The sequence below is a fragment of the Dendrobates tinctorius genome, unplaced genomic scaffold, assembly GCF_039654945.1.
Source record: "Dendrobates tinctorius isolate UK_male_01 unplaced genomic scaffold, ASM3965494v1 ptg000112l, whole genome shotgun sequence".
Classification (NCBI taxonomy): domain Eukaryota; kingdom Metazoa; phylum Chordata; class Amphibia; order Anura; family Dendrobatidae; genus Dendrobates; species Dendrobates tinctorius.
This window is the reverse complement of record NW_027361780.1, coordinates 1,039,257-1,066,441: the sequence shown is the minus strand read 5'-3', so window position 1 is coordinate 1,066,441 and position 27,185 is coordinate 1,039,257. Positions and strand designations below refer to the sequence as shown.

Below are 27,185 nucleotides of genomic sequence, written 5' to 3'. Positions count from 1 at the left end.
TATTTTATTATTTGGTGCGTTCCGCCAGCCCTAACATTTGGATCCCTATAGTAGAAGGTGATTGACAGCTGTATTATGCGCTGCTCAAAAAAATAAAGGGAACACTAAAATACCACATCCTAGATATCTCTGAATTAAATATTCCAGTTGCAAATTTTTATTCATTGCATAGTGGAATGTGTTCAGAGCAATAAAACATAACAATTATCAATGTAGATCAAAATGAATATCCCATGGAGGTCTGGATTTGGAATGATACTCAAAATCAAAATAGAAAATCAAATTACAGGCTGATCCAACTTCAGTGGAAATGCCTCATGACAAGGAAAAGATGCTCAGTAGTGTGTGTGGCCTCCATGTGCCTCTATTACCTCCCTACAACGCCTGGGCATGCTCCTGATGAGGCGTCGAATGGTCTCCTGAGGGATCTCCTCCCAGACCTGGACTAAAGCATCCGCCAACTCCTGGACAGTCTGTGGTGCAACTTGACGTTGGTGGATGGATCGAGACATGATGTCCCAGATGTACTCAATCGGATTCAGGTCTGGGGAATGGGCGAGCCCAGTCCATAGCTTCAATGGCTTCATTTTCCAGGAACTGCTGACACACTCCAGCCACATGAGGTCTGGCATTGTCCTGCATTAGGAGGAAACCAGGGCCAACAGCACCAGCATATGGTCTCAAAAGGGGTCTGAGGATCTCATCTCGGTACCTAATGACATTCCAGGCTACCTCTGGCGAGCACATGGAGGGCTGTGCGGCCCTCCAAAGAAATAACACCCTACACCATTACTGACCCACTGGCGAACCCGTCATGCTGAAGAATGTTGCAGGAAGAAGATCGCTCTCCACGGCGTCTCCAGACTCTGTCACGTGCTCAGTGTGAATCTGCTTTCATCTGTGAAGAGCACAGGGCGCCAGTGACGACTTTGCCAATCCTGGTGTTCTGTGGCAAATGACAAGCGTCCTGCATGGTGTTGGGCTGTGAGCACAATCCCCATCTGTGGACGTCGGGCACTCAGACCATCCTCATGGAGTCAGTTTCTAACCGTTTGTGCAGACACATGCACATTTGTGGCCTGCTGGAGGTCATTTTGCAGGGCTTTGGCAGTGCTCCTCCTGTTCCTCCTTGCACAAAGGTGGAGGTAGCGGTCCTGCTGCTGGGTTGTTGCCCTCCTACGGCCCCCTCCACGTCTCCTGGTGTACTGGCCTGTATCCTGGTAGCGCCTCTAAACACTATGCTGACAGACACAGCAAACCGTCTTGCCACAGCTCACATTGATGTGCCATCCTGGATGAGCTGCACTACCTGAGTCACTTGTGTGGGTTGTAGAGTCCGTCTCATGCTACCATGAGTGTGAAAGCACAACCAACATTCAAAAGTGACCAAAACATCAGCCATAAAGCATTGGTACTGAGCGTGTGGTCGGTGGTCCCCACCTGTAGAACCATTCTTTTATTGTGTGTCTTGATGATTGCCAATAATTTCCATCTGTCTAATCCATTTGCACAACATCATGTGAAATTGATTGTCAATCAGTATTACTTCCTAAGTGGACAGTTTGATTTCACAGAAGTTTGATTTACTTGGAGTTAAATTCTGTTTGTGTTCCCTTTTATTTTTTTGAGCAGTGTGTATACAAAGAACCATATAAACATTTTAAATAAACACATTGGTGTAAGATTATAGATAGCCAAAAATGGAGTGTCAATCCAGATCTGTTGAGTAGAGGGCGGAAGGACAGATGACAAAAGTCCAAATCACGTGTCAAGATGATCAAATACTAAATTAAACAAAAAGATGAAAACGCAATTAAGAAAATATTATTACACGTTATAAAAAAAGGTGTAAACTCAATTTTTCATTAAGACAAAATGGAGTCCTGGTACGAAATTTAACTATCCATCGGCATTCAAGCTGTGCCAGAGTGCTCTTGAGGTCACCACCTTCAGTGCCATTATGTACTCTGTCAATACCTCTGACCTTGAGCTCATTTGGGTTACAGTTTTGGCAGAATCTGAAATGCTGAGGGATAATATAAAGTGTTGAGATGTCATCAGCACCCAGAGCTGCCCTAATGTCCCTGACATGCTCTCTGGTACAAACCCGTAGTTCATGTGACGTGAGACACATACACCAGTTTGCAATAGCATATGGCATAATACATATTTTAGCTGGTGCTACATAAGATATAGGGTAATCCATAATCCTATATTCTTGACTGCCATCTGCTGAAAAGAAGGTTGTTGCACGTATGATGTTACGACAAGCCTTGCACGAGCCACATTGGTTGCAGCCCCACCTCTGTTTTCCCCTATAAAAAGTAACCTTTAACCAGCAGATCCTTTAGATTTTTACTATTTCTGGCTGTGAGTAGAGGCTGTTCAGGGAGAATTTTGCAAATGGTGATTTGCATTTTTAAACTGGGCCAATGTTTACAAAGGATTTTATGCTCAATAATATCGTGTCCTAATGCTCTAATTGCTATATCTATGTGCGTGTAATCTGTTATGGAGAACTTTTTTTTTGTTTTTGTTTTTTTAAGAGAGTCCATTAGTGGAGCAAACACGTCTCATCCTTAGAAACTGTCCTATGGGGACAGCCTGTATGGTTGAAGACTTGTGTGCCGACTAGGCGTGAAGTAAGGCATTCACTGCCGTTTCTTTGTGGCAAACGTCAGTGTAGATCCTATCAGCTTGGGACAAAGTTCAAATATCTAAGAAGTGTCTCTAATGGAATTTGTACACTCACTGGCCACTTTATTAGGTACACCTGTCCAACTGTGTGTTAAGACTTAATTTCTAATCAGCCAATCACATGGCGGCAACTCAGTGCATTTAGGCATGTAGACATGGTCAAGACAATCTCCTGCAGTTCAAACCGAGCACCAGTATGGGGAAGAAAGGTGATTTGAGTGCCTTTGAACGTGGCATGATTGTTGGTGCCAGAAGGGCTGGTCTGAGAATTTCAGAAACTGCTGATCTACTGGGATTTTCACGCACAACCATCTCTAGGGTTTACAGAGAATGGTCCGAAAAAGAAAAAAAATCCAGTGAGCGGCAGTTCTGTGGCCGGAAATGCCATGTTGATGCCAGAGGTCATAGGAGAATGGGCAGACTGGTTCGAGCTGATAGAAAGGCAACAGTGACTCAAATTGCCACCCGTTACAACCAAGGTAGGCAGAAGAGCATCTCTGAACGCACAGTGCGTCGAACTTTGAGGCAGATGGGCTACAGCAGCAGAAGACCACACTGGGTACCACTCCTCTCAGCTAAGAACAGGAAACTGAGGCTACAATTTGCACAAGCTCATCGAAATTGGACAGTAGAAGATTGGAAAAACGTTGCCTGGTCTGATGAGTCTCGATTTCTGCTGCGACATTCGGATGGTAGGGTCAGAATTTGGCGTAAACAACATGAAAGCATGGATCCATCCTGCCTTGTATCAACGGTTCAGGCTGGTGGTGGTGGTGTCATGGTGTGGGGAATTTTTTCTGGGCACTCTTTGGGCCCCTTGGTACCAATTGAGCATCGTTGCAACGCCACAGCCTACCTGAGTATTGTTGCTGACCATGTCCATCCCTTTATGACCACAATGTACCCAACATCTGATGGCTACTTTCAGCAGGATAATGCGCCATGTCATAAAGCTCGACTCATCTCAGATTGGTTTCTTGAACATGACAATGAGTTTACTGTACTCAAATGGCCTCCTCAGTCACCAGATCTCAATCCAATAGAGCATCTTTGGGATGTGGTGGAACGGGAGATTCGCATCAGGGATGTGCAGCCGACAAATCTGCGCCAACTGTGTGATGCCATCATGTCAATATGGTCCAAAATCTCTGAGGAATGCTTCCAGCACCTTGTTGAATCTCTGCCACGAAGAATTGAGGCAGTTCTGAAGGCAAAAGGGGGTCCAACCCCTTACTAGCATGGTGTACCTAATAAAGTGGCCAGTGAGTGTAGTTCAGTTTGATGTTGTACCGATTTTGATTTAACTGACAGTCCCGCAGTTCACTGGCAGAACCCTGCCAGATAATGAACAGGTCGTCGTTGTATGGATGAATAATACCCTGGGAAAACGCCATGTCAAAAATCTGAAAGAGTTCTTTGTCAAAGCTAATTTGAGGATTATATGATAACGATGTATACGTCTCTGGATCTCAGAGTTGCTTGAAATCCTTCTCGTACATCTCAATGGGCCAGTAAACCACGTTCCCCCACCTTATCAGCTGGTTTCGATACAAAGTAATGACCCTTACTGTATGATCTCCCAAAATCTAAACATATTATGATAGTCCCTATGGTCCCCCCCCCCCCGTACAATTTGATACCCCAAACACTTCCACAGTATTGTGTCCAGCAATGATGACCCTCGAAGTATGTTTACTCCAGGATAATCACCCTGAAACAAGATGGTTCCCACTGCCACCAACACAGAATAACACTCCCAAAAGTATGATTGCTCTACAGCCACAACACTATGATCTCACACAGCCACCCCCAACACAGGATATCACCCCCATAGTATGATAAACCCCTTTCAGTATGATGGTCCACTCCATACAACAAGACCCCCACAGTATCATCCCCAAATACCTAATGATTGTACTTCAAAATCACTCTGCAAGGGACAAAAAAATACTGCATGTGTCGCACTACTCTGGACTCTACACACTGAGGCTCTACAATGACTCATAGTGCCAGCTCATTGTGGGAATGTTGCCTTGCATTCACCTGTATAGGCTTTCTGAAGATGTAGATACTGGGGAAATCAAGAGACCGGTGTGATGTGGCCCTTGCACTGTAATTTGCCCAGGTCTGCTCTATACTAAAAAATAATGGTTTCCATTAAGTGTGACAATTGCAGAGGCAGATTTATAGTATGTCATTTTTGCACATTTAGTTTTCAATATTTTGGAAAGACAATCCGTTCTGTTAAATAAAACTTGGGAAAGAGTCAATCTGTTAAGTCATTCTAAAAAATGCGGAATTCTGATCCTAATTTGCTGCATTTTGCAGGACGGGAGCAGGTTCGCTATTCAACCTTGAATGGGAATCGCAGTAGGTTTCTTTTTACAAAAGGAAGCTAAGCGGGTTTTGTTCTGAAGCAATAGGCAGATTAGGTTTTAATTGTGTTTTTTTTTTTTTTTTTTGTAAATGCGCATCTAGGTCTTTGTTTTCAATGGAAATGTGTAAATAGATAAAATGTTGCTTAAAAAAATATAAATCTATCGATAGATGAGATTTTGCTAACATTTTTATATGGTGTTTAAATAAACTAGCAATAGGAAAGTGGGGGTGTAACTTTTTTATTTTATGTCCCCACTCTATTAGCAGGAGGCAGTCTCCGTAGTTAATTTTCCTTTTTTTTTCTTTTACAGAGTCCATACAAGAGCCTTGTTTAAAATGGCGCTGCGCTTCCGTGTGATTTTGCCCTACACCATTCCTGGAGTGCTGGCACTTCTTGGCTGGTGGTGGTTCTTTTCAAGGAAGAAAGATGACAACCATAGAAAACAGCAGCTTACTGCTCCCACGGACATTCAAGAAGACACTGCACTGCCAGAGCTTGGCCCCACAGTAGAAATGCAAAGCTGCTCAAGGGTGCAACTTGTGCAGTTGGACAGAGAGGCAAGTGCTCCACTGGACGCATGCTTTGTGCCTCCAGTAGTGGAGGTAGCCACTTTGATTAATATGCTGTCGGACGGCAAAGCAAAGGATATTGTATGTGTGGATTCTGACATCCAAATTACTGCTTTAGATTCCTTACAACAGCCTTCTGTGGAATGTGATATTGAGCTGTGTTTAATGGATGCAGCTAAAGTGTCCACCACCTCTACAGATTATCTCCAAAGTAATTCCTCAGAAGTTATCCAGAGTATCCAGTCAGAACGACTGCACATGGTGCCTTGTATAGAGGATGAACAGCCTTGCATTGATGAAATAGAAACCGTGGTGAAAATGTCCGTTCTAGTACAGTGTCCTCAGTCAGGTAATAATGAGACAGGAGTGTCTATGCAAGACACTGGGGGCAGTAGTACTCAGTTTACAAAATGTTATAGTCAGTCTGAGTTGGGGGCAGAGTCTATATCAGTGAAGCAAGATCAGTTGTCTCCTTCCTTTGAGCTAAAAGGTTCAGAACTTTTGCTTGAACCTGTAACCTCCAAAACTGCAGAATCTGTATCAGCTGATAAATTATCAAATATCAAATCTGCATGCACTGAAGTTATGAGAGAGGGAAACTGTGCTGATATTTTGGATGCCTTTTCCCAGTGCTTGGAAAAAAGCGAACAGTTTGAAGAAGGGAATGCTAAAACTTTTTTTGGAAACTACGAGGCCAAGATAGTTGAGCAGCTGGCCATAAACATCATATCCAAAGTGATTGTGGCAGCTAAACAGGAAATTTTGGCAGGCTCAGCAGGTGAGGTGTCAGATGGTAGCTGTCAAGTACTTGATGAGACCAATGGAGAGATGCTACCAAAAGATGCCCAGTGTCAGCAGATTGCACTGCAGAGAAATTTTGCTGACTACAGCGAAAGTTGTGCAGAAATGGATTCTACCTGTAAATCTGCACACACACAACATTCTCAAATGGAAAACATCAGAAGCACTACAGTAGATGAGGAAGAGGACTCAGTTCGGGAATCCATGCAAATAAAGCTGTCCCAAGAGGAAAACGTTAGGATCACTGAACTTGTTGATCAGGAAATCGATTCCGTCTGTGACATGGACTCTACTTGTGAATCTACACAGACAGAAGAATCGTTGGTGGAAAACCTCTCAAGCATTTCGGTTGTGAGTAAGGATTTGTTTCCTGAAAAAGCAAATGAAGAGCCGTTGGTTTCAAATATGTCCACACAAGAGACCTATGCGATGCCAGATGTAAGTCTAGTTCATAGAAATGCAGAATTCCAAGATGAGTGTCACGCAACTTTGGAGGATTCCAGTGTTAGCGTATGTACATCAGAAGATGGTATCAGCATAGAAGATCAGTTGCAAAGCACTGCACTGTCAAGTGTTTGCGTTGGCTCCTATGACTCATTAAGTTCATCAGGCATTGAGTTATCGCAGGAAACTTTCAATTTGACCAGTGAAAAAATGAAAAAGCTAAGAACGGTGGATAACTGTGTACCATATAGCAATGGGGATGTGAAGGCAAGTTCTCTTGACTTGAAAAATGAAGGCCTGTGGACTGGCGATGCAGAAGTTGATCACTCGGGAGGTAAGAGGTTTGCGTTTTACCATGTTGGCTTTTGGATTTGAAAAATGTAATTTTGAGAAAGCATTAACTTGCAAACCTATGTCGGCCTTGGCTTTTTAGGATTAGCGTTTATTTTATATTGGCTCTAGTGCTCATACGATTAGTAATATATTCGATGAGGTTACTGTAGTAGAATACAAGATTGTGACACTCCATGACCCTTTACTCCCAATAATAATTGCCTTTCTACTGTCCTATAACTGTGTGTGTAAAAAAAAAAAAAAAAAGCCTTTTTTTTTTTTTTTTTTTGTACTAAAAATTTCAATATATTGTATAATTTATTTTGCATAGTTCTGAGCTTATTACCTCAGGTAGTCCAATATTAACCAATCACATTCATGGCATGAACACAGCTGTTGGAGGTGTAGACCAGTGTCATACAGTCACTCTCAATGATGTACTGTGTGCAGATAAGAAAGTTTACTAGCTGACTGAATTTTTCAGGTTCAGATGTGAATAGTATGGACTCTGTGGACAGCGGTTGTGCTCTGGGAAAGCCTGAACAAGTCCAGAATGTAAAGCAGAAGGTAGATGTAAAAAAGGCTGAGCTTGTCATCTGGGAGGTTGAAGTGCCAAAAGTAAGTAGTTTGTCTGTAAACTTTCAAGGAGTGCATGGTATACAAGCATGTGTTGGCGTGTTATACTTTGTATAATTTAAGTCTTGTGTATACATATTTCAAGTATGAATAATACTCTACCAATTTAGAAGACCTTTCCTTGTAGCCAGTGTCCTTAAGTACAGGTGCTTCTCACTAAATTAGAATGTCATCAAAAAGTTAATTTATTTCAGTTCTTCAATACATAAAGGAAAACTCATATATTATATAGAGTCATTACAAACAGAGTGGTCCAATTCAAGTGTTTATTTCTGTTAATTTTAATGATTATGGCTTACAGCCAGTGAAAACCCAAAAGTCATTATCTCAGTAAATTAGAATATATAACACCAGCTTGAAAAATTGATTTTAAAATCTGAAATCTTGGCCTACTGAAATGTATGTTCAGTAAATGCACTCAATACTTACTTGTGGCTCCTTTTGCATTAATTACTGCATCAATGCGGTGTGGCATGGAGGCTATCAGCCTGTGTCACTGCTGAGGTGTTATGGAGGCCCAGGTTGCTTTGAAAGGAGCCTTCAGCTCGACTGCATTGTTGGGTTTGGTGTCTCATCTTCCTCCTGACAATACCCCATAGATTCTCTATGAGGTAAAGGTCAAGCGAGTTTGCTGGCCAATCAAGCACAGTGAAACTGTTGTTTGTAAACCAGGTATTGGTACTTTTGGCAGTGTGGACAGGTGCCAAGTTCTGCTGGAGAATTAAATTTCCATCTCCAAAAAGCTTGTCGGCAGAGGGAAGCATGAAGTGCTCGAAAATTTCCTGGTAGACGGCTGTGCTAACTTTGGTCTTGATAAAACACACTGGACCTACACCAGCAGATGACGTGCCTCCCCAAACCATCACTGATTATGGAAACATCACACTAGACCTCAAGCAGCTTGGATTGTGGCCTCTCCACTCTTCCTCCATACTCTGCGATCTTGATTTTTAAATTAAATGAAAATTTACTTTTATCTGAAAACAGTAACTTGGACCACTGAGCAGCAGACCAGTTATTTTTCTCCTTGGCCCAGGTAAAACGCTTCTTTCACTGTCTGTTGGTCATGAGTGGCTTGACACAAGGAATGCGACACTTGTAGCCCATGTCCTGGACACGTCTGTGTGTGGTGGCTCTTGAAGTAATGACTCCAGCAGCAGTCCACTCCTTGTGAATCTCCCCAAAATTTTTGAGTGGCCTTTTCTAAACAATCCTTTCAAGGTTGCTTGTTCATGGTTTTTCTACCACACTTTTTCCTTCCACTCAACTTTCTGTTAGTATATGCTTGGATACTGCACTCTGTGAACAGCCAGCTTCTTTAGCAATTAGCCTTTTGTTTCTTACCCTCCTTGTGGTCTGTGTCAATGACTGCCTTCTGGACATCTGTCAAGTCAGCAGTCTTCCCCATGATTGTGGAGCCTACTGAAATAGACTAAGGGACCTTTTTAAACTTTTAAGAAGCCTTTACAGGTGTTTTTTGTTAATTATTCTAATTTACTGATACGACTTTGGGGTTTTCATTGGCTGTAAACCATAATCATCAACATTAGCCGAAATAAACACTAGAAATAAATCACTCTAATGACTCTGTATAATGAGTTTCACTTTTTGTATATTGAAGAACTGAAATTAACTTTTTGATATTCTAATTTTGTGAGAAGCACCTGTATTTATGCAAGATAAGAACCGTTTTAACCCCTTTACGACTGACTTACATGTACATCCAAAGTTCTGTTCCTGAATTTGGTGTGGGCTCGCACGCCGATACTGCATCTTTTCCTGCACATCAATGATTTAATTAACCATCATGTTCCTTTATTAGTCGCTGGTTTAGTGGCGTTCCCGTTAAATCCAATCTCATGACGGCGGCACTTAACACGCGCCAGCAGGGGGGCACGGCGTTCCGTGCTGCCATTGGCGCACTCATGACAAGATCACAGGCTGTCGATATGGTGTTGTGGCAGCCGTGGGTCTGCTGATGACTCCCCTCGTGCCTGTCATTACAATCCTGTGAAAGCCTACCCTTGGCTGGCGTTAATAGATTGAGATTTTCTCTATAAATGGTACAAGCGATCAGACTTTTTTTTTGTCAATAAACTATACTTTCTTATTTAGTAGCATTGACTCTGGTTTCTCTCTGCATGTGCATATAGTGATCATGGTAAATTAAAAAAAAAAACTCAGAGAAAACAATAGTGGAATTGCAACTTTATTGCAATTTTAGTGCACTTGGCCCAGTCGCTTTTAATGCCCAACTCAAGTAGTCATGTGAAAGTCATTTTTATGGTTAATACTTGGTAACATCTTATAGTTAATGGATTTTGATTTTTTTTTTTCCCCTCCTTTCTGTTTTAAGCATTTAGTTGGCCGGCTAATTGGCAAACAAGGCAGATATGTAAGCTACCTGAAAGAGTCATCTGGTGCCAAGATTTACATTTCTACACTGCCTTACACACAAGACTTTCAAATTTGCCACATAGAGGGTAAGCATGCATATTTATAGATATTCTTCTTATTGTTATAAATTGCTGTATTTTTAAGTTGTGGGGTTTTTTTTTTTTTTGTTTTTTTTTTTACAGGGTCTCAGCAGCAGGTTGACAGAGCGTTGAGTCTAATAGGAAAGAAGTTTAAAGAACTCAACCTGACGAATATCTATGCACCTCCCCCTTCTTTGGCATTACACTCCCTTCCCATGACTTCATGGGTAAGCTGCATTACAGCATGTACCTTATTTTTTTATCGAGATTCTTGTGAATTGTATCTATACTGGTTGCGCTAATATTAGGGCTTTCAATGCCAATTTTATTTTTTTTTGGGGGGAGGTTTATATACTTTCATCATTGGTAGCTATGACGATTATCACAGTTTTGACGTGCAAATAAAATGTAAGTAGGAAAATATAAAAAATCGTTATAACCCCTTAGTGACAGAGCCAATTTGGTACTTAATGGCCAAGCCAATTTTTACAATTCCAGCCACTGTCACTTTGAGGTTATAGCTCTGGAACGCTTCAACGTATCCCACTGATTCTGAGCTTGTTTTTTTCGTGACAAATTGTACTTCATGATAATGGTAAAATTTCTTCCCTATAACTTGCGTTTATTTATGAAAAAAATGGAAACTGCAAAAAATTAGAAAATTTAGCAATTTTCGAACTTAATTTTTGTACCCTTAAATCAGAGAGTCATATCTCACAAAATAGTTAACTTCCCACATGTCAACTTTACATCAGCACAATTTTGGAAACATATTTTTTTTTTATTTAGGACGTTATAAGGGTTAGAAGTTGACCAGCGATTTCTCATTTTGCCAACAAAATTTACAAAACCATTTTTTTAGGGACCACCCCACATTTGAAGTGAGTTTGGGGGGTCAATATAACAAAGTACCCAAAAAGTGACACCATTCTAAAAACTACACCCGTCAAGGTGCGCAAAACCACATTCAAGAAGTTTATTAACCCTTTAGGTGCTTCACGAGAACTAAAGGAAAGGAAAAAAATGAACATTTTACTTTTTTTCACAAAAAACTTACTTTGGAACCCATTTTTTATTTTCACAAGGGTATCATGAGAAAATGGACCACAATAGATATATCACACCCCTGGTAGCAGAGACCCCAGAGAAACTCCGACTCTGGAGGGCGCTATGCACACATTTCTCAGCACTGAGGCATAAGTACCCTTAACTGCCACCCGTTAAAAGGCGTATCGGCGGTCGTTAAGGGGTTATGCTCGCATACTTGCGTTTTCTAAAAGTTGGCACTTTGTGAAAATGCCATTCATGCCAAGTTTACACATGGGCGCCTTCATGCAAGCTTGCGTCAGTTACATTTTTTAATAAATATTCTTAGTGGCTAAAAGTGTGGCCCAGAACCAGAAAATAGGTATATCACACATCCTTATTCCCTTGCCTCCATTACCAATTTTAATTTAACATTTTGCATTTATTCATCCTTTTTCCAAGAGCCAACTTTTTTAAATTTTTTGCCTTGGAAAAAGTCTTAGTTACTCACCGGTTAACGGTATTTTTCGGAGTCCATGACAGCACCACCTGAGAGAGGGGATCCGCCCTTTAGGAACAGGAAACCTACAGATACAAAAAGGGCGGCACTTCTCCCACGCATCAGTTGGATTACAGAGCACAGAGGACCACCATGGTTAATAGCATAACTTATCCATAATACTATACACAATTTAAATTACCAGTGTACATATATAAGAGGAAGAAGTGCACACCCAAATTAAACTAAAGGGAGGGAATATACGGGTGCTGTCATGGACTCCGAAAAATACCGTTAACCGGTGAGTAACTAAGACTTTATTCGGTCGTCCATGACAGCACCACCTGAGAGAATTACAGAGAGTAATAACTACTTTAGGGAGGGACTACAGCCTGCAGCACCCTTATCCCAAAAGAGAGGTCTGTGGAAGCACCCAAGTCTAGCCTATAATGACTATAAAAGGTGTTCGGAGAGGACCAAGTAGCCGCCTTACATATCTGGTCGATGGAGACTTCTGATCTCTCGGCCCACGAGGTCGCCATGGCTCTGGTGGAATGTGCCCTCAGCTTCCCGGGTGGCGACCTGCCTTTTGAGGTGTATGCTAAGGCAATCGCTTCTCTAATCCACCTGGCTAGTGTATTCTTTGATACTCTATAACCTTTCCTAGGGCCTTGGTAGGAAATAAACAGGGCATCATCTTTCTTCCAAGGATCGGTAGCTGCCACATATTCTATAAGGCACTTCCTAACATCCAGGGGATGTAGTTTCTCTTCCTTCTTATTAGCCGGATTAGGGAGGAAGGATGGAAGGACTACTTCCTGAGTCCTATGAAAGTTAGAGACCACCTTAGGTAAATACGCTGGATCAGGTGTGAGTATTACCCTATCATTTTTAATCTGTATATAAGGAGGACGCCTAGATAATGCCTGGATGTCGCTAACTCTGCGAGCTGAGGTTAGAGCTACCAGGAAAGCTACTTTGAGGGACAGGTTTTTTATGGAAGCTGATGAAATAGGTTCGAATGGAGCTTCCGTCATGGCCGTGAGGACTAGATTCAAGTCCCATGGCATGAATCTATCCTTCACTACAGGCCTGGATCTTCCTGCTGCTTTAATGAACCTACTGATCCAGTAATTCTGTAGGGAGTCCTGTCCTCTAGGAACAGGAAACCAACTGATGCGTGGGAGAGGTGCCGCCCTTTTTGTATCTGTAGGTTTCCTGTTCCTAAAGGGCGGATCCCCTCTCTCAGGTGGTGCTGTCATGGACGACCGAATAAAAACTAAGCAAAATTGTTAAAATAATGAGAAACAACTAACCATGGTACATTAAGGATTTTTTATTTTTTTTTGTTGTGTAAAAATCACTTGGTGACATGATTCTCCAGGTCAGAGCAATTGTTACCATACTTTATGTTGTATTTACACCCAAATTAAGTAATACTGAGACAAATTAAGTCAGTTTGCCACACAAAAAGTAAACCCTTACAGTGCTTAATCGACAGAGAAATGCAAACATTAGGGGTTTAGGAAAATCCTTCAGTATTTTTTTTTCTATAATAATGAAAGCCATAAAAACCAAGAAAGAAGAAAATAACAGGGATCACCAAATAAATAATATCAAAGTCTTTATTAAAGTGACAATGCAACAACACTGCAAGGTTAAAAACATTTAAGAATGTATATTGCAAAAGAGGAATCACACAATGACCCACAATAGAGCCATGCCCTTGCCAGACCCCAAATGTACCGTAGTCCTTCCTGGCTACACCATGAACATATTATTTTGTGCAAGACATAGTCAATCACATACAGCACATATATGAAATAAGATACAGGGGAGAATATGCCAACTAGTACCATACAAATGAAGCTGTACAGTTGCATATGTACTGCAAAGGAAACAGAATTAAGTGGCCAAATACGGCCAACTATCAAAAAGCATGGTGTAGCAATAACCTCTCCCAGGAACCAGGATGAGCTTTTACAAAGCAATACAAATGGCCCGCAAAAAGCGGCTAAAAAGTCTCATACTACCTGGACCTGGGAAGAGTATCACCCACGTGGAGGAAATCCTGCCTAAAGTACAAATTGTACTGTGGAGGAGGCAAGGCACAGGTATGCCCAACGCGTGTTGCCAGAGAACCTGGCTTCTTCAGGGGAAATGCCCGCAGTGCAGTCGGGGGTGTCTTAAATACCTGTGTGTAATCAGATGGCCATGAAACAGCTGGGGGTTGTAGTTCCGTAGGCATAAACGCGCGCATCAGCCCGGAAGTGGCATATGCATGCTGGAGTACCGGAACAATCAGTGCGCATGCGTGAATCTACGCATGCACTATAGATATAGTGAAGTCTTTGAAAAAAGGCGCACAAATATGGCTGCCAAAAGCCGCGATGCGCACGTGCAAATCGGTGAGTGCGCAAACAATGCAATAATATCTCCAGTGCCAGTGATGTCATAGTGACGGCGGGGAACTTGCGCTCCATGGCGGTAGTAACCAAGGACGCCTGAAATTCTGACTAACGGTGGATGCCGTGTCAGTGTTGGAGAGACTTTGCACAGCGCCTGCCTCCATAATTTACCCCTGGTCAGCTTGCCCCATTCATTCTCCTGAAATTGCAGGACTACATGCTCACTACCACTGCAACTCTTTTGCCCATATTGGGCTCTCCTTAAACTTCAAACACACACAGTCTTAACTTCATAAAATTTCGTAAGGTGAAGCAGTTGGGCTGATGAAGGTCCAACTGGGACCGAAAGGTCCTGTTATTCTGACTGCTAATTAAAAATCTCTGGATTTCTTTACCAAAAGTTGAGTGCCAAGTTTTTCTTATTACTATTTCTCTGGCTTAGGAACCTACTGGAGCACCTTCACAGTAGTGGTACGATTTATTCTCTTTTAATGACGGCGGGGAACTTGAGCACCATGGCAGTAGTAACTAAGGACGCCTGAAATTCAAAGTGGGGCCAGAAATAGTGCTAGCTCAATGCTCAAAAACCTTGAGCAAACTCAATGCTCAAGCTTTTTGAGCATTGAGCTAGCGCTATTTCTGCTATGCTACTTTTTTTCTTTATTGGTTCATGAGTTACTCGTAATGGGAGATCCCAAAAAAATGGGCTGAAAACCTCGGCTTATACACGAGTATATAGAGTACTTTGAGAAATTTAATTAGTAAATTACAATTGTTTTTGTCTAGAGAGGTAATCGCTATAGAATAATAATGGCGGCTGTCCTGTTACACTGAGAATCGTGTCCTGGAATGTTAGGAGCGGTGACTGAGCATGTGCAGTAGGAAGCACCGCGGCCGCCATCGGGAGATAACCCATGACATGTCATTGGGGCGCTCATATATTCCAGCAGCCTCTTCTTACCGCAACACTCCTGTTATCTCCAGTAATATTGGGGGAGACCATCTTGCATATGAAGGGAGGGGGTGACTCTTCCTACTGCACATCCTCAGTCACCGCTCCTAATATTCCAGGACACGATTCTCTCCGTGTAACAGGACAGCCGCCATTTTGTTCTATAGTGATTACCTCTCTGGACTAAACATTCAATTAAATGTAGACCATTAAACTAGACAATTAATGTATTTAGGAATTTATAATGTCCTTTCCTTTTGGTTATTCATGCCTTTCTATTCTTGGAGAATCCCTTTAATTCAACCATAATACTGCCTTTGAGAAAACCTTTTTGTAAATGGAAACTGAACACCATATGTGTGTTTTTGTTTTTTCCCCCTTAGCTTATGCTGCCAGATGGTGTGACGGTTGAAGTAATTGTAGTAAACGTGGTGAATGCAGGACACATGTTTGTTCAGCAGCATACACATCCAACATTTCATGCACTTCGTGGCCTGGATCAGCAGATGTTTCTCTGTTACTCACAGCCTGGTGTCCCAACATTGCCCACACCAGTGGAAGGTGAGTTAGCTTGTCTCATAGGTTAGTGTACCTTTCACTTCTGATAAAGTGACAAATGAAATTATGATGCAGGTTTTCCTTTCCTTTAATAACATCTAATGGGGTTCTCTTCTCCAGGATGTACTATGTTGAGTGATAGAGGGGCTGATTATGATTACATGCCACATCTCAATACTAGCTAGAGCTTTGTGCTCAGATATAGCAGGATTTCAGGTGGACATCAATTTGCCTTCACTGTTTTGATGCTGGAGGTAGTCGATATCCTTGACAGCTAATAATTGTAAACTTTGTAAGATAAAAGCGTTCGCAACAGAAAAACAATTTGCAAACATATTATCATGCTTTCTAAATACCAGTTTCATAACAAGAGAATACCCCTTTAAGGACTTTGTTATAGTGTTGTCTTTTCCTTTCAGTTGGCGTTATTTGTGCAGCACCAGCTGGAGATGATGCTTGGTGGAGGGCACAGGTGGTGGCCTATTACAAAGACTCTGAAGAAGTAGAGATACGGTATGTTGACTACGGTGGTTACGAAAGGGTCAAGACTGAAGTTCTCCGGCAGATCAGGTCAGTACAGCCATTGGTGGTTCAGTATATTTGAAAATGGCAAACTTATTAATGACCTTGCAATTCTGTACACTCAGTTTCTGGTTAACATGGTTAATGTGGAAAAATATGAAATGAAGTATGCTACACTCTAAGGGTACTGTATATACTCGAGTATAAGTCGATCCGAGTATAAGTCGACCCCCCTAATTTTGCCACAAAAACCTGGGAGACCTTATTGACTCAAGTATAAGTCTAGGGTGGGAAATGCTCCATAGATTATTCCCCCATATGGTGTCCCCAGAAGAAGCTCCATAGATTATTCCCCCATATGCTGCCCCCATTAGAAGCTCCATATTGTTCCCCCACATACTGCCCCCATTAGAAGCTCCATATTGTTCCCCCATATACTGCCCCCATATGCTGCCCCCATTAGAAGCTCCATATTGTTCCCCCATATACTGCCCCCATAAGCAGCTCCATAGATTGTTCCCCCATACGCTGCCCCCATTAGAAGCTCCATATTGTTCCCCCATACGCTGCCCCCATTAGAAGCTCCATATTGTTCCCCCATACGCTGCCCCCATTAGAAGCTCCATATTGTTCCCCCATATGCTGCCCCCATTAGAAGCTCCATAGATTGTTCCCCCATATGCTGCCCCCATTAGAAGCTCCATATTGTTCCCCCATATGCTGCCCCCATAAGCAGCTCCATAGATTGTTCCCCCATATACTGCCGCCATATGCTGCCCCCATAAGAAGCTCCATATTGTTCCCCCATATACTGCCCCCATAAGAAGCTCCATATTGTTCCCCCATATGCTGCACCCATTAGAAGCTCCTTATTGTTCCCCCATATGCTGCCCCCATTAGAAGCTCCTTAAGATTATTCCCCCATGTGCTGCCGCTGCTGCAGCATGTAATAATAAAAAAATGACATACTCACCTCTCCGTCGCTGGGTGTCAGATTCTCACCTGTCCTGTGTCCATGGCTGCTCACCGCTATCTGCCACGCCATCAGTCAGTGACGTTCAGACTGCAGGGGGAGCGGCGCGCACTAACCACGTCACCGCGCCCTCTGCTGTCTGAAGTCACTGACCGATGACAGACAGCAGCAAGCAGCCATGGACGCAGGACAGGTGAGTATCGCTATACTTACCCGTCCTGACGCTGTCTCTTGAGCCCCCAGCTTCTCCGCGCTCTCTCTTCCTGCGTTCAGCGGTCACGTGATACCGCTCATTAAAACTCATGAATATGCGCATATTCATGAGTTTTAATGAGCGGCACCACGTGACCGCTGAAGGCAGGAAGAGAGAGCACGGGGAGAAGCTTGGGGGCTCAAGACACAGTCAGGACGGGGTAAGTATGACCTGACACCCCCGCCCCCCTCCCCCTCCGACCCCCTTTGTATATGACTCGAATATAAGACGAGAGAGGGGGACTTTCAGCCCAATTTTTTGTGCTGAAAATCTCGACTTATATTCGAGTATATACGGTATGTTCACACTGGCTGTTTTTGTTGCGTTTTTTATGCTAATTTTCAGCTGCTTTTTACAGTACCAGCAAAACCTAGGAGATTTCAGAAATCTCATATACACACACTTTGGTTTTCTTGTCCTTTACAGCATTTTTTTGACAGACCATGTCACTACTTTTAGCGTTTTTGCAGCATTTTTCAGCCATTAACTTGAATGGATGGTGAAAAAATGCTGCAAATATGCAAGTTGACTTTTTTTCAACGTATTTGCTGCAGAAAAGTCAAAGGACAGCCGGATGTGACCTCACACTCGGCTCTGCTACCTCTAGATTGCAGGCTGCATGATTTGTCTATACAGCCTGTCATCCAGCAGAGTGGACCCGAGCCCCATTCACAGTACAGAAACACTGCTTCTGATCGGCGGTGAAACCATCCCCACCAGTCAGTGAGCCGCAGTTCCCAAGATTTTAAATGATTAAAAAAAAAAAAAAAGCGTGGGGACCCCTCTATTCTTGAAACTAGCCTTGCTGAGGGTTGCAGCGCCTGGCTGGTTATCAAAAATAGGGGGAACCCACAAAGGAGCAGCGGATGAATACTCCCATTATCCGCTTATGCTCTCACTGTTAGCGGCAGCAGGTGTCGGATGATGGGAGCAGTTGTCCCATCAGTTGACACCAGTGACCAGAGGAAAACTGTATACCTCCCATCACAGCTGAGCAAAACTCATTGCTGGGGGCTGAAACCTTCAGCTGTCAGCTTCAGCAAGGCTAGTTATCAAGAATAGAGGGGTCCCCACGCGTTTTTTTTTAATTAAATTAAAAAAAAAAAAAAAAACCCGTGGGTCCCCCTACTTTTTTTTTTTTTTTTTGCAGCCTGCCTTGCTAAAGCAGACAGTGACTAGCGGTGACGTCACTGAGGTTGCGTTCTCAGCCGGGCTTAACTGCGGTGACCTCAGTGAGATGTCTGCTAGCACCGTGAGAAAGTCGCATAGTGCAGAGGCGAGTTCACTGTGTGTGTATATGTATATAATGTGAGCGTATATAGGGTGTAAAATGTGTGTGTATGTGTATATATATATATATATGTATGTGTGTGTGTGTGTGTGTGTGTATATATATATATATATATATATATATATATATACACATTTTCTCATCCATAGTGGGACAGGAAACCACGAGAGTCTAAAAGGACCCTCCCTCTACCATCCCACAGTGTTTTTCCTGTCCCACTGCGGATAGGAACGACGAGCCAGCCGTTCCGCGCAGAGGGTCAGGATCGGGGGGCCCAGCCTTTCCCTTCCTACCGGGAAAACTCTGCAAGCTGAAACCCAGCACAGGGTCCCTCAGCCCCTCCAGTGTAGCGCTGCTCCTGGAGAAGGGGTCGCTTCCTCCCGACGGGGGGGCTCTCGACCCCGGACGCCACTGCCACCACCGATGTAGGTACCGGGGCCGCCTCTACGGACTCCACGTGCCCCGCAAGCGGACCTCGGCGGAGGATCGCCGCACCTCTCCCCCCTTCCCGCTGTAAGCGGTAACAGCGCCATGCCTGGGGAGCCAGAGGCGCGCTACTTTCGGCCATACAGAGCACGTGAGAGCGCCATCCAGGAGGCGGGTCTTCCGACCGGGACGTCACTTCCGGTCGCGTCACCGGACCCGAACGTCACTTCCGGTCGCGTCATTAAAGACGACCGCCCTGCATTCAGGAAGTGCCGGCATCGCTGAGAAGGGGGCAGACTCTGTGCAGTGGAGCGGATCGGCAGCGCGGCAGGACAGAAGACGCAACAGCGGTATGCAGGCCCTGCGGTGTAAGGGCCGGACACCACCTCCCGGCCACTAACACGGTTTGATGTCTCCGCAGGCAGACAGCCACAGGGAACCTTATCCATCGATGATGGAGGACCAGGCAAAGACGGAGACAGGAACGGAAAGCCAGGGACACATGAGTAGCCTCATATGAGGTCATGGCAGGGCCCCAGTAAAACAGACCCCACAGAACACGTACTTTGTGTTCCAGGGGGGAACCTCCACCTCAGAAAGGAAGAAGAAAGATAAGAAGTGTCCCGTCTGCTCTAAGAAGCTAAAGGACACATGGCAAAAAACCCTCTGTGACGCATGTACAAAGCGCATAATGGGGGAAGAACAGGCTACGCTCATGTCTAACATGAGGGCAATAATTAGAGAGGAAGTACAAGCTTCGGTGTCCGGAGCCATGTCCCAAGCCCCGCAGAACCCTCAGGTATCCAGGAAGAGGCAGAGGGAGTCAGGCACGTCTTCTGAGGACATCCTGTCCGAATCAGACGCAGAGGAGGAGTTCAGAGAACACCCGGAAAGAGGGAGCAAGTATCTCTTTGCATCCGGCGATACGGATGAGCTATTGGGGGCAGTCCGGCAGACTATGCAGATTGAGGAACCCCAGACTACCCTCTCAATACAGGATGAGATGTTCGGGGGTCTGCGCTCCCAGACCTCAATGGTCTTCCCAGTAAATACCCATATACGGGCCATGATATTGGACGAATGGGAGGAAGCAGAGAAAAAATTGACTATCCCCCGAGACTTCAGGCTTCGCCTGCCGTTTGACCCAGAAGAGGTCAAGGTCTGGGAAGAGGTCCCTAAAATCGATATCCCAGTAGCAAGGGTATCAAAAAAGACAGCCATTCCGTTCAAAGACTCCTCAAGCTTAAAGGAGCCCCTAGATCGGAAGGCAGACGGGCTCTTGAAGAGGGCCTGGGAGAGTTCAGCGGCAGTCATAAAAACAAATATAGCCGCGACATCAGTGGCACGCTCCATGCATCTATGGATAGATGATTTAGAGGAGCATTTGTCAGATAGAACTCCGAGGGAAACTATTCTAAAATCTCTTCCCTTGTTAAAGTTAGCCACAGGGTTTTTGGCTGACGCCTCAGCAGAGTCCGTTAGATTTACGGCCAGAACCCAATCACTGTCCAACACAGCCAGAAGAGCTATCTGGCTTAAAAGTTGGTCGGGTGACATGCAGTCCAAGAATAAACTGTGCTCAATTCCCTTCTCGGGAGGCAGAGTCTTCGGACCTTTGCTTGATGATATCTTAGAGAAAGCGTCAGACGAAAAAAAGGGGTTCCCCGAAGAGAAGCGTAAGAGGTATCAGCCCTTTCGTAGACCCTGTTACAATCAGAGAACGGACTACAGAGGGAAGGGGAAGTCAAGTCGATGGAGCTACCCCAAAGGGGGTGAGGGTAGGAATAGGAGCAGAGATGCCATCTTCTCCGGCCCAGGGTCTAGCTCCCGGAAGAAATGATGCCACCAGTGTAGGGGGGCGACTGCTCAGGTTCAAGGAAGAATGGCGGGAGGTTACCACCAGCCCCTGGGTACTGCAGGTAATTTCTCAAGGATACAGGATAGAATTCAGCTCCCTACCCTCAAACAGGTTCCTAGTAACCAGCTCTTGACTCTGTCCGGCCTCCCCCATGTGGTTAGATATCCAGGACCTCCTAGAAATGGAGGCAATCAGACCAGTGCCCACGCAAGAAGAGGGAAGGGGATACTACTCGAGCCTCTTCGCGATAAAAAAACCGTCGGGGGAGACCAGGACCATAATAAATCTCAAGCCCTTAAACAAGTGGGTATCATACAAACGCTTCAAGATGGAGTCAATAAGATCCACGGTTCCACTCCTGGGAGAAGCGGTGGTAATGTGCACATTAGATCTAAAAAGCGCATATTACCACGTCCCCATCCACCCAGACCACCAAAAATATCTCAGGTTTGCGGTCGAGAAGGAGGGCAGGGTTCACCACTACCAGTTTCGCTGTCTCCCCTTCGGCCTAGCATCAGCCCCAAGAGTTTTCACGAAGATAATGGTAGAGGTTGTGGCCTATCTAAGAGCCCAAAACATCACGGTGATCCCGTACCTAGACGACTTCTTGATCGTAGCAGATTCAGCAGCCCAGCTCAGAGTCGACTGTCAGTCCTCGATCGCCACACTGCAAAAGTTGGGCTGGATAATAAATTGGTCGAAATCAGATCTTATACCCAAGCCCAGAATAAAATTTTTAGGGGTCATGCTGGATTCAGAAAGAAGAATGTCCTATCTTCCAGAAGAAAAGCAGACCAACATACCAAGGAAGATCCGCCAATTCTCAAAGAACCGAGTGTCGATCAGGGACGCAATGAGGATTCTGGGACTGATGACTTCGTGTATCTCCTGTGTCAGATGGAGTCAGTTCCACTCCCGCAGACTGCAACAGGCAGTCCTAGCAGCTTGGGACAAAAGGCAAGGCTCACTAGACAAGAAGATACAATTAATTCCCCAGGTCAGAAGGTCGCTGCTGTGGTGGACCATCCCGAGAAACCTAAAAACCGGTGTCTCATGGATTCAGTCCCCAGAGGTCGTAGTAACCACGGACGCAAGTCTGTGCGGCTGGGGGGATACATCGGAGGAGAGTACTATCAGGGGCGATGGAGTCGGGAGGACAGCAACAGGTCCTCCAACTTCAGAGAACTAAAAGCGGTCTGGAAGGTACTACTCGTCGCCTGGCCTCGGGTGAAGAACAGGCACATCAAGATATTTTCGGACAATACCACAACAGTAGCCTTTCTCCGCCATCAGGGCGGACCGAAACACCCGGCACTACAGGGCTTAGCAGACCAGATCTTCAGATGGGCGGAAAGAGAGGTCCTCTCAATCTCAGCAGTACATCTGGAGGGCACCAGCAACCAGGTTGCGGACTTTCTCAGCAGGAGAAGAATAACCGCAACGGACTGGGAACTCAACGAAGAAGTGTTCAGCCTGTGCGATCGCTGGGGACAACCAGAAATAGACCTGTTTGCGGACAAGGGGAATGCAAAGGTCAGAGCCTTTTACTCCCTAAACCCGGCAGGAAACCCGACAGGGATAGACGCTCTGTCGCAGCCGTGGAACAGGGGCTTACTGTACGCCTTCCCGCCTCTAGCTCTCATTCCAAGAGTTCTCAGGAAGATCTACGAGGACGGAGCCAGGGTCATATTGGTAGTTCCCTATTGGCCAAGAAGAAGCTGGTTTCCTCTACTCAGGAAGATATCACGGGAAGACCCCATTCTCCTGCCAAGAAGAGAAGACCTTCTTCACCAGGGTCCGGTCTTCCACAAAAGGCCAGAAGCCCTCAAACTATCAGCCTGGATCCTGAGCGGCAGCTCCTAAGAACGAAGGGTCTATCGGACGAAGTTATATCCACTCTACAAGCAAGTAGTAAACCCGTAACAGCGGCAATATATAACAAAATTTTGAAAGAATTTTGCAGCTTCTGTGGAGAGGCGACAGTCGAAACTGACCAACCTCACATCCCGAAGATCCTTGACTTCCTACAGGCAGGGTTCAAAAAGGGCCTCAGACCTAGCACCCTGAGAGTGCAGATTGTGGCCTTAAGCGTGTTCTATGACACAACCCTATCATCTCACCCCTGGATAGCCCGGTTTTCAAGGGCTGTGCAGAGACTTAAGCCCTTGATAAGAAGGACCGTCCCTCCTTGGGACCTTAATCTAGTGCTTAACGCGCTATGTAGACAGCCATACCAGCTAGGGGTAGAAATAACTATCAGTAACCTCTCTCTGAAGACAGCGTTCTTAGTGGCTGTTACGTCAGCCAAAAGATTAGGGGAACTCCAGGCCCTATCGGTTCAGGATCCCTACTTACAAATATTTGACGACCGGTTAGTCCTGAAACTCGACCCGGCTTTTCTCCCCAAGGTGATCTCAGATTCAAACATGAATCAGGAGGTAGTGCTCCCCTCATTTTGTCAGTTTCCTAAAAATAGCAAGGAGGAAGCTTACCATAACTTGGATGTTAGGGAAACAGTGCTCAGGTACCTGGACGCAACCAGGCCTTGGAGGCAGGATAATAATCTCTTTGTCCAGTTCAGAGGCCCTAATAAGGGGAAAAAGCAGGGCTGTGGAGTCGGAGTCGGTGCTCATTTTGGTGGAGTCAGAGTCGGAGTTGGAGTCGGTATAAAATGGACCGACTCAGACTCCTAAAATATATAATAAATTGGGTACAGTAATTCAATGCAGGATGTGCTGAATATTTTTTCATAGGAGTTTGGGAAAGTTATGAAATGTCCTATAAATGGCTGTTATATTCCTGATCTAAGGCTACATTCACACAGCGTTTTTCCTGTGTTTTTTGAGGATACGTTTTTCAGCTGCAAAAGCTGATCATCTTTTTAAAAAACTGCATCACCTGAAAGGTTTTTGAGCTCATAGATAATGTTTTCAATAGCAAAAGCAGATTAGAAATCTGCTCTATCTATCCATTTATCCATATCTGTCTATCCATATCGTATCTGTACCAAAAAGCAGGGCTGTGGAGTCGGTAAGCCAAACCTGCGACTCCGACTCCGACTCCTCAATTTCCCTTACACCGACTCCGACTCCAACTCCGACTCCACGACTCCAACTCCGACTCCACGACTCCGACTCCGACTCCCACACATATTGCTTATATTTAAGTGAAAAATTTATTGTAGTACAATGTGAACCTCAGACATTTAATCATTTTTATGATCCAATAATCAAGATATTTATATAGAACAGAATATATATTGGTGTACTACCCGGTTTTCATTCTTTTTGGTACAGATACGATATGGATAGACAGATATGGATAAATGGATAGATAGAGCAGATTTCTAATCTGCTTTTGCTATTGAAAACATTATCTATGAGCTCAAAAACCTTTCAGGTGATGCAGTTTTTTAAAAAGATGATCAGCTTTTGCAGCTGAAAAACGTATCCTCAAAAAACACAGGAAAAACGCTGTGTGTGAATGTAGCCTTAGATCAGGAATATAACAGCCATTTATAGGACATTTCATAACTTTCCAAACTCCTATGAAAAAATATTCAGCACATCCTGCATTGAATTACTGTACCCAATTTATTATATATTTTAGGAGTCGGAGTCGGTCCATTTTATACCGACTCCAACTCCGACTCCGACTCCACCAAAATGAGCTCCGACTCCGACTCCACGACTCCGACTCCACAGCCCTGCCAAAAAGAATGAAAACCGGGTAGTACACCAATATATATTCTGTTCTATATAAATATCTTGATTATTGGATCATAAAAATGATTAAATGTCTGAGGTTCACATTGCACTACAATAAATTTTTCACTTAAATATAAGCAATATGTGTGGGAGTCGGAGTCGTGGAGTCGGAGTTGGAGTCGGTGTAAGGGAAATTGAGGAGTCGGAGTCGCAGGTTTGGCTTACCGACTCCACAGCCCTGGGAAAAAGGCATCGAAATCCACAATAGCAAGGTGGATTAAATCCGTTATTAGCACAACGTATAGAGCACAGGGTCAGAGCCCCCTGGGGAGCCTTAGAGCCCACTCAACTAGGGCCATGGCCACATCATGGGCAGAGAGGGGCGGAGCCTCGGCAGAACAAATCTGCAGAGCCGCATCTTGGGCCAGTCTCAGTACGTTTTCTAAACATTATAAATTAGACGTGGCCTCCGCACAGTTGGCTTTTGGGAGAAAGGTACTCCACGCGGTAGTCCCACCCTAGGACCAATATTCTTTGGTACTACTCCAGGTGTGCTGTCAGGTGGTGACCTGGAAAACGGTAATTAGACCTACCGGTAATTGTGTTTCCAGGAATCCATACTGACAGCACTATTAGTTCCCTCCCGTTAAACGTGTCCATGCAATTGTGATGTAACATGTGTATGGAAAATGTTGGTTTGAATAATATTTCTTTTTTGTCTAAATCCATCCAGAGGTGTTACTTTGTGAAATCCCTGTGGGATGGTAGAGGGAGGGTCCTTTTAGACTCTCGTGGTTTCCTGTCCCACTACGGATGAGAAGGACGTCCTCCAGGTGTGCTGTCAGGATGGATTCCTGGAAACACAATTACCGGTAGGTCTAATTACCGTTTTTTCCCATTTTTTTAGGCTGAAAGTCCCCCTCGGCGTATATTCAAGTCATATACACCAGGGAGGGAGGGGGGGTCAGGTTTGTTGTCAGGTCATACTTACCCGTCCTGGCACGGTCTCTGCAGCACCCAGCTTCTCCGCGATCTCCCTTCCTTCCTTCAGCGGTCACATGGTACCGCTCATTACACTCATGAATGTGCATATTCATGAGTGTAATGAGCGGTACCATGTGACCGCTGAAGGCAGGAATGTAGATCGAGGAGAAGCTGGGGGCTGCAGAGACCGTGCCAGGATGGGTAAGTATAGCGATACTCACCCGTCCGGAGTCCATCGCTGCTGTCTGGCACGTCATCTGTCAGTGACGTTCAGACAGCAGAGGGCGCGGTGACGTGGTTAGTGCGCGCCGCTCCGCCTGCAGTCTGAACGTCACTGACAGATGATGTGCCAGACAGCAGCAAGCGGCGATAGACCGGGGGACAGGTGAATATTTCAGGTGCCAGCAGTGACACCGGCACCTGGCCCCAGTGACGGAGAGGTGAGTATATCATTTTTTTTATTTTTAAATGCAGCAGCGGCAGCACATGGTGGCATAATCTATGCAGCATCTTATGGGGACAGCACATGGGGGCATAATCTATGAAGCATCTTATAGGGGCAGCATATGGGTGAATATTCTATGGAGCATCTTATAGGGGGAGCATATAGGGGCATAATCTATGGAGCATCTTATAGGGGCAGCATATGGGGGAATAATCTATGGAGCATCTTATAGGGGCAGCATATGGGGGAATAATCTATGGAGCATCTTATGGGGGCAGCATATAGGGGCATAATCTATGTAGCATCTTATAGGGGCAGCATATGGGGGAATGTATGGAGCATCATATAGGGGCATCATATGGAGGAATAATCTATGGAGCATCTTATGGGGGAATAATCTATGGAGCATCTTATGGGGGAAGCATATGGGGGAATAATCTATGGGGCATCTTATAGGGGCATAATCTATGGAGCATCTTATGGGGCCTATTCTATGGAACATTTTATATGGCATAATCTATGGAACATTTTTATTGGTATCTATTTTTATTTTTTAAATTTACCAGTAGCTGCTGCATTTTCCACCCTAGACTTATACTCGAGTCAAGTTTTCCCAGTTTTTTGTGGCAAAATTAGGGGGGTCGGCTTATACTCGAGTATATACGGGGGGGGTGTGTGTGTATGTATATAAAATATATATAAAATATTTTTTTACGGTAGCGTCCTAGGAATTGCTCTTCAAAGGAACTAAAAGTACGATTCTACAGGAAGTACCGTATTTTTCCGACCATAAGACGCACTTTTTTCCCCCAAAATTTTTGGGGAAAGTGGGGGGGTGCGTCTTATGGTCGCAATACACGGTACTAACCTGGTGGCAGCGGGCGGGGCTCTGCGGTGCGGTGGTGGCAGCGGGCTGTGCTCCGGTGCAGGGGCGGCGGCTCCGCCG

General features: G+C 44.6%; 1 protein-coding gene across 5 annotated transcripts in view; it reads left to right on the top strand.

The window, feature by feature from the left end:
- AKAP1 (A-kinase anchoring protein 1) overlaps positions 1 to 27,185 on the top strand; it is a 75,802-nt gene that overhangs the window by 36,284 nt on the left and 12,333 nt on the right. For all 5 annotated transcript variants that reach the window (XM_073589721.1, XM_073589720.1, XM_073589719.1 and 2 more), the window contains 6 exons: positions 5,388 to 7,225; positions 7,709 to 7,842; positions 10,217 to 10,343; positions 10,440 to 10,564; positions 15,606 to 15,783; positions 16,200 to 16,350. In XM_073589721.1, coding sequence (XP_073445822.1) covers positions 5,413 to 7,225; positions 7,709 to 7,842; positions 10,217 to 10,343; positions 10,440 to 10,564; positions 15,606 to 15,783; positions 16,200 to 16,350 — 2,528 coding nt within the window. In that variant the 5' untranslated portion in view covers positions 5,388 to 5,412. The remainder of the gene's footprint in view (positions 1 to 5,387; positions 7,226 to 7,708; positions 7,843 to 10,216; positions 10,344 to 10,439; positions 10,565 to 15,605; positions 15,784 to 16,199; positions 16,351 to 27,185) is intronic.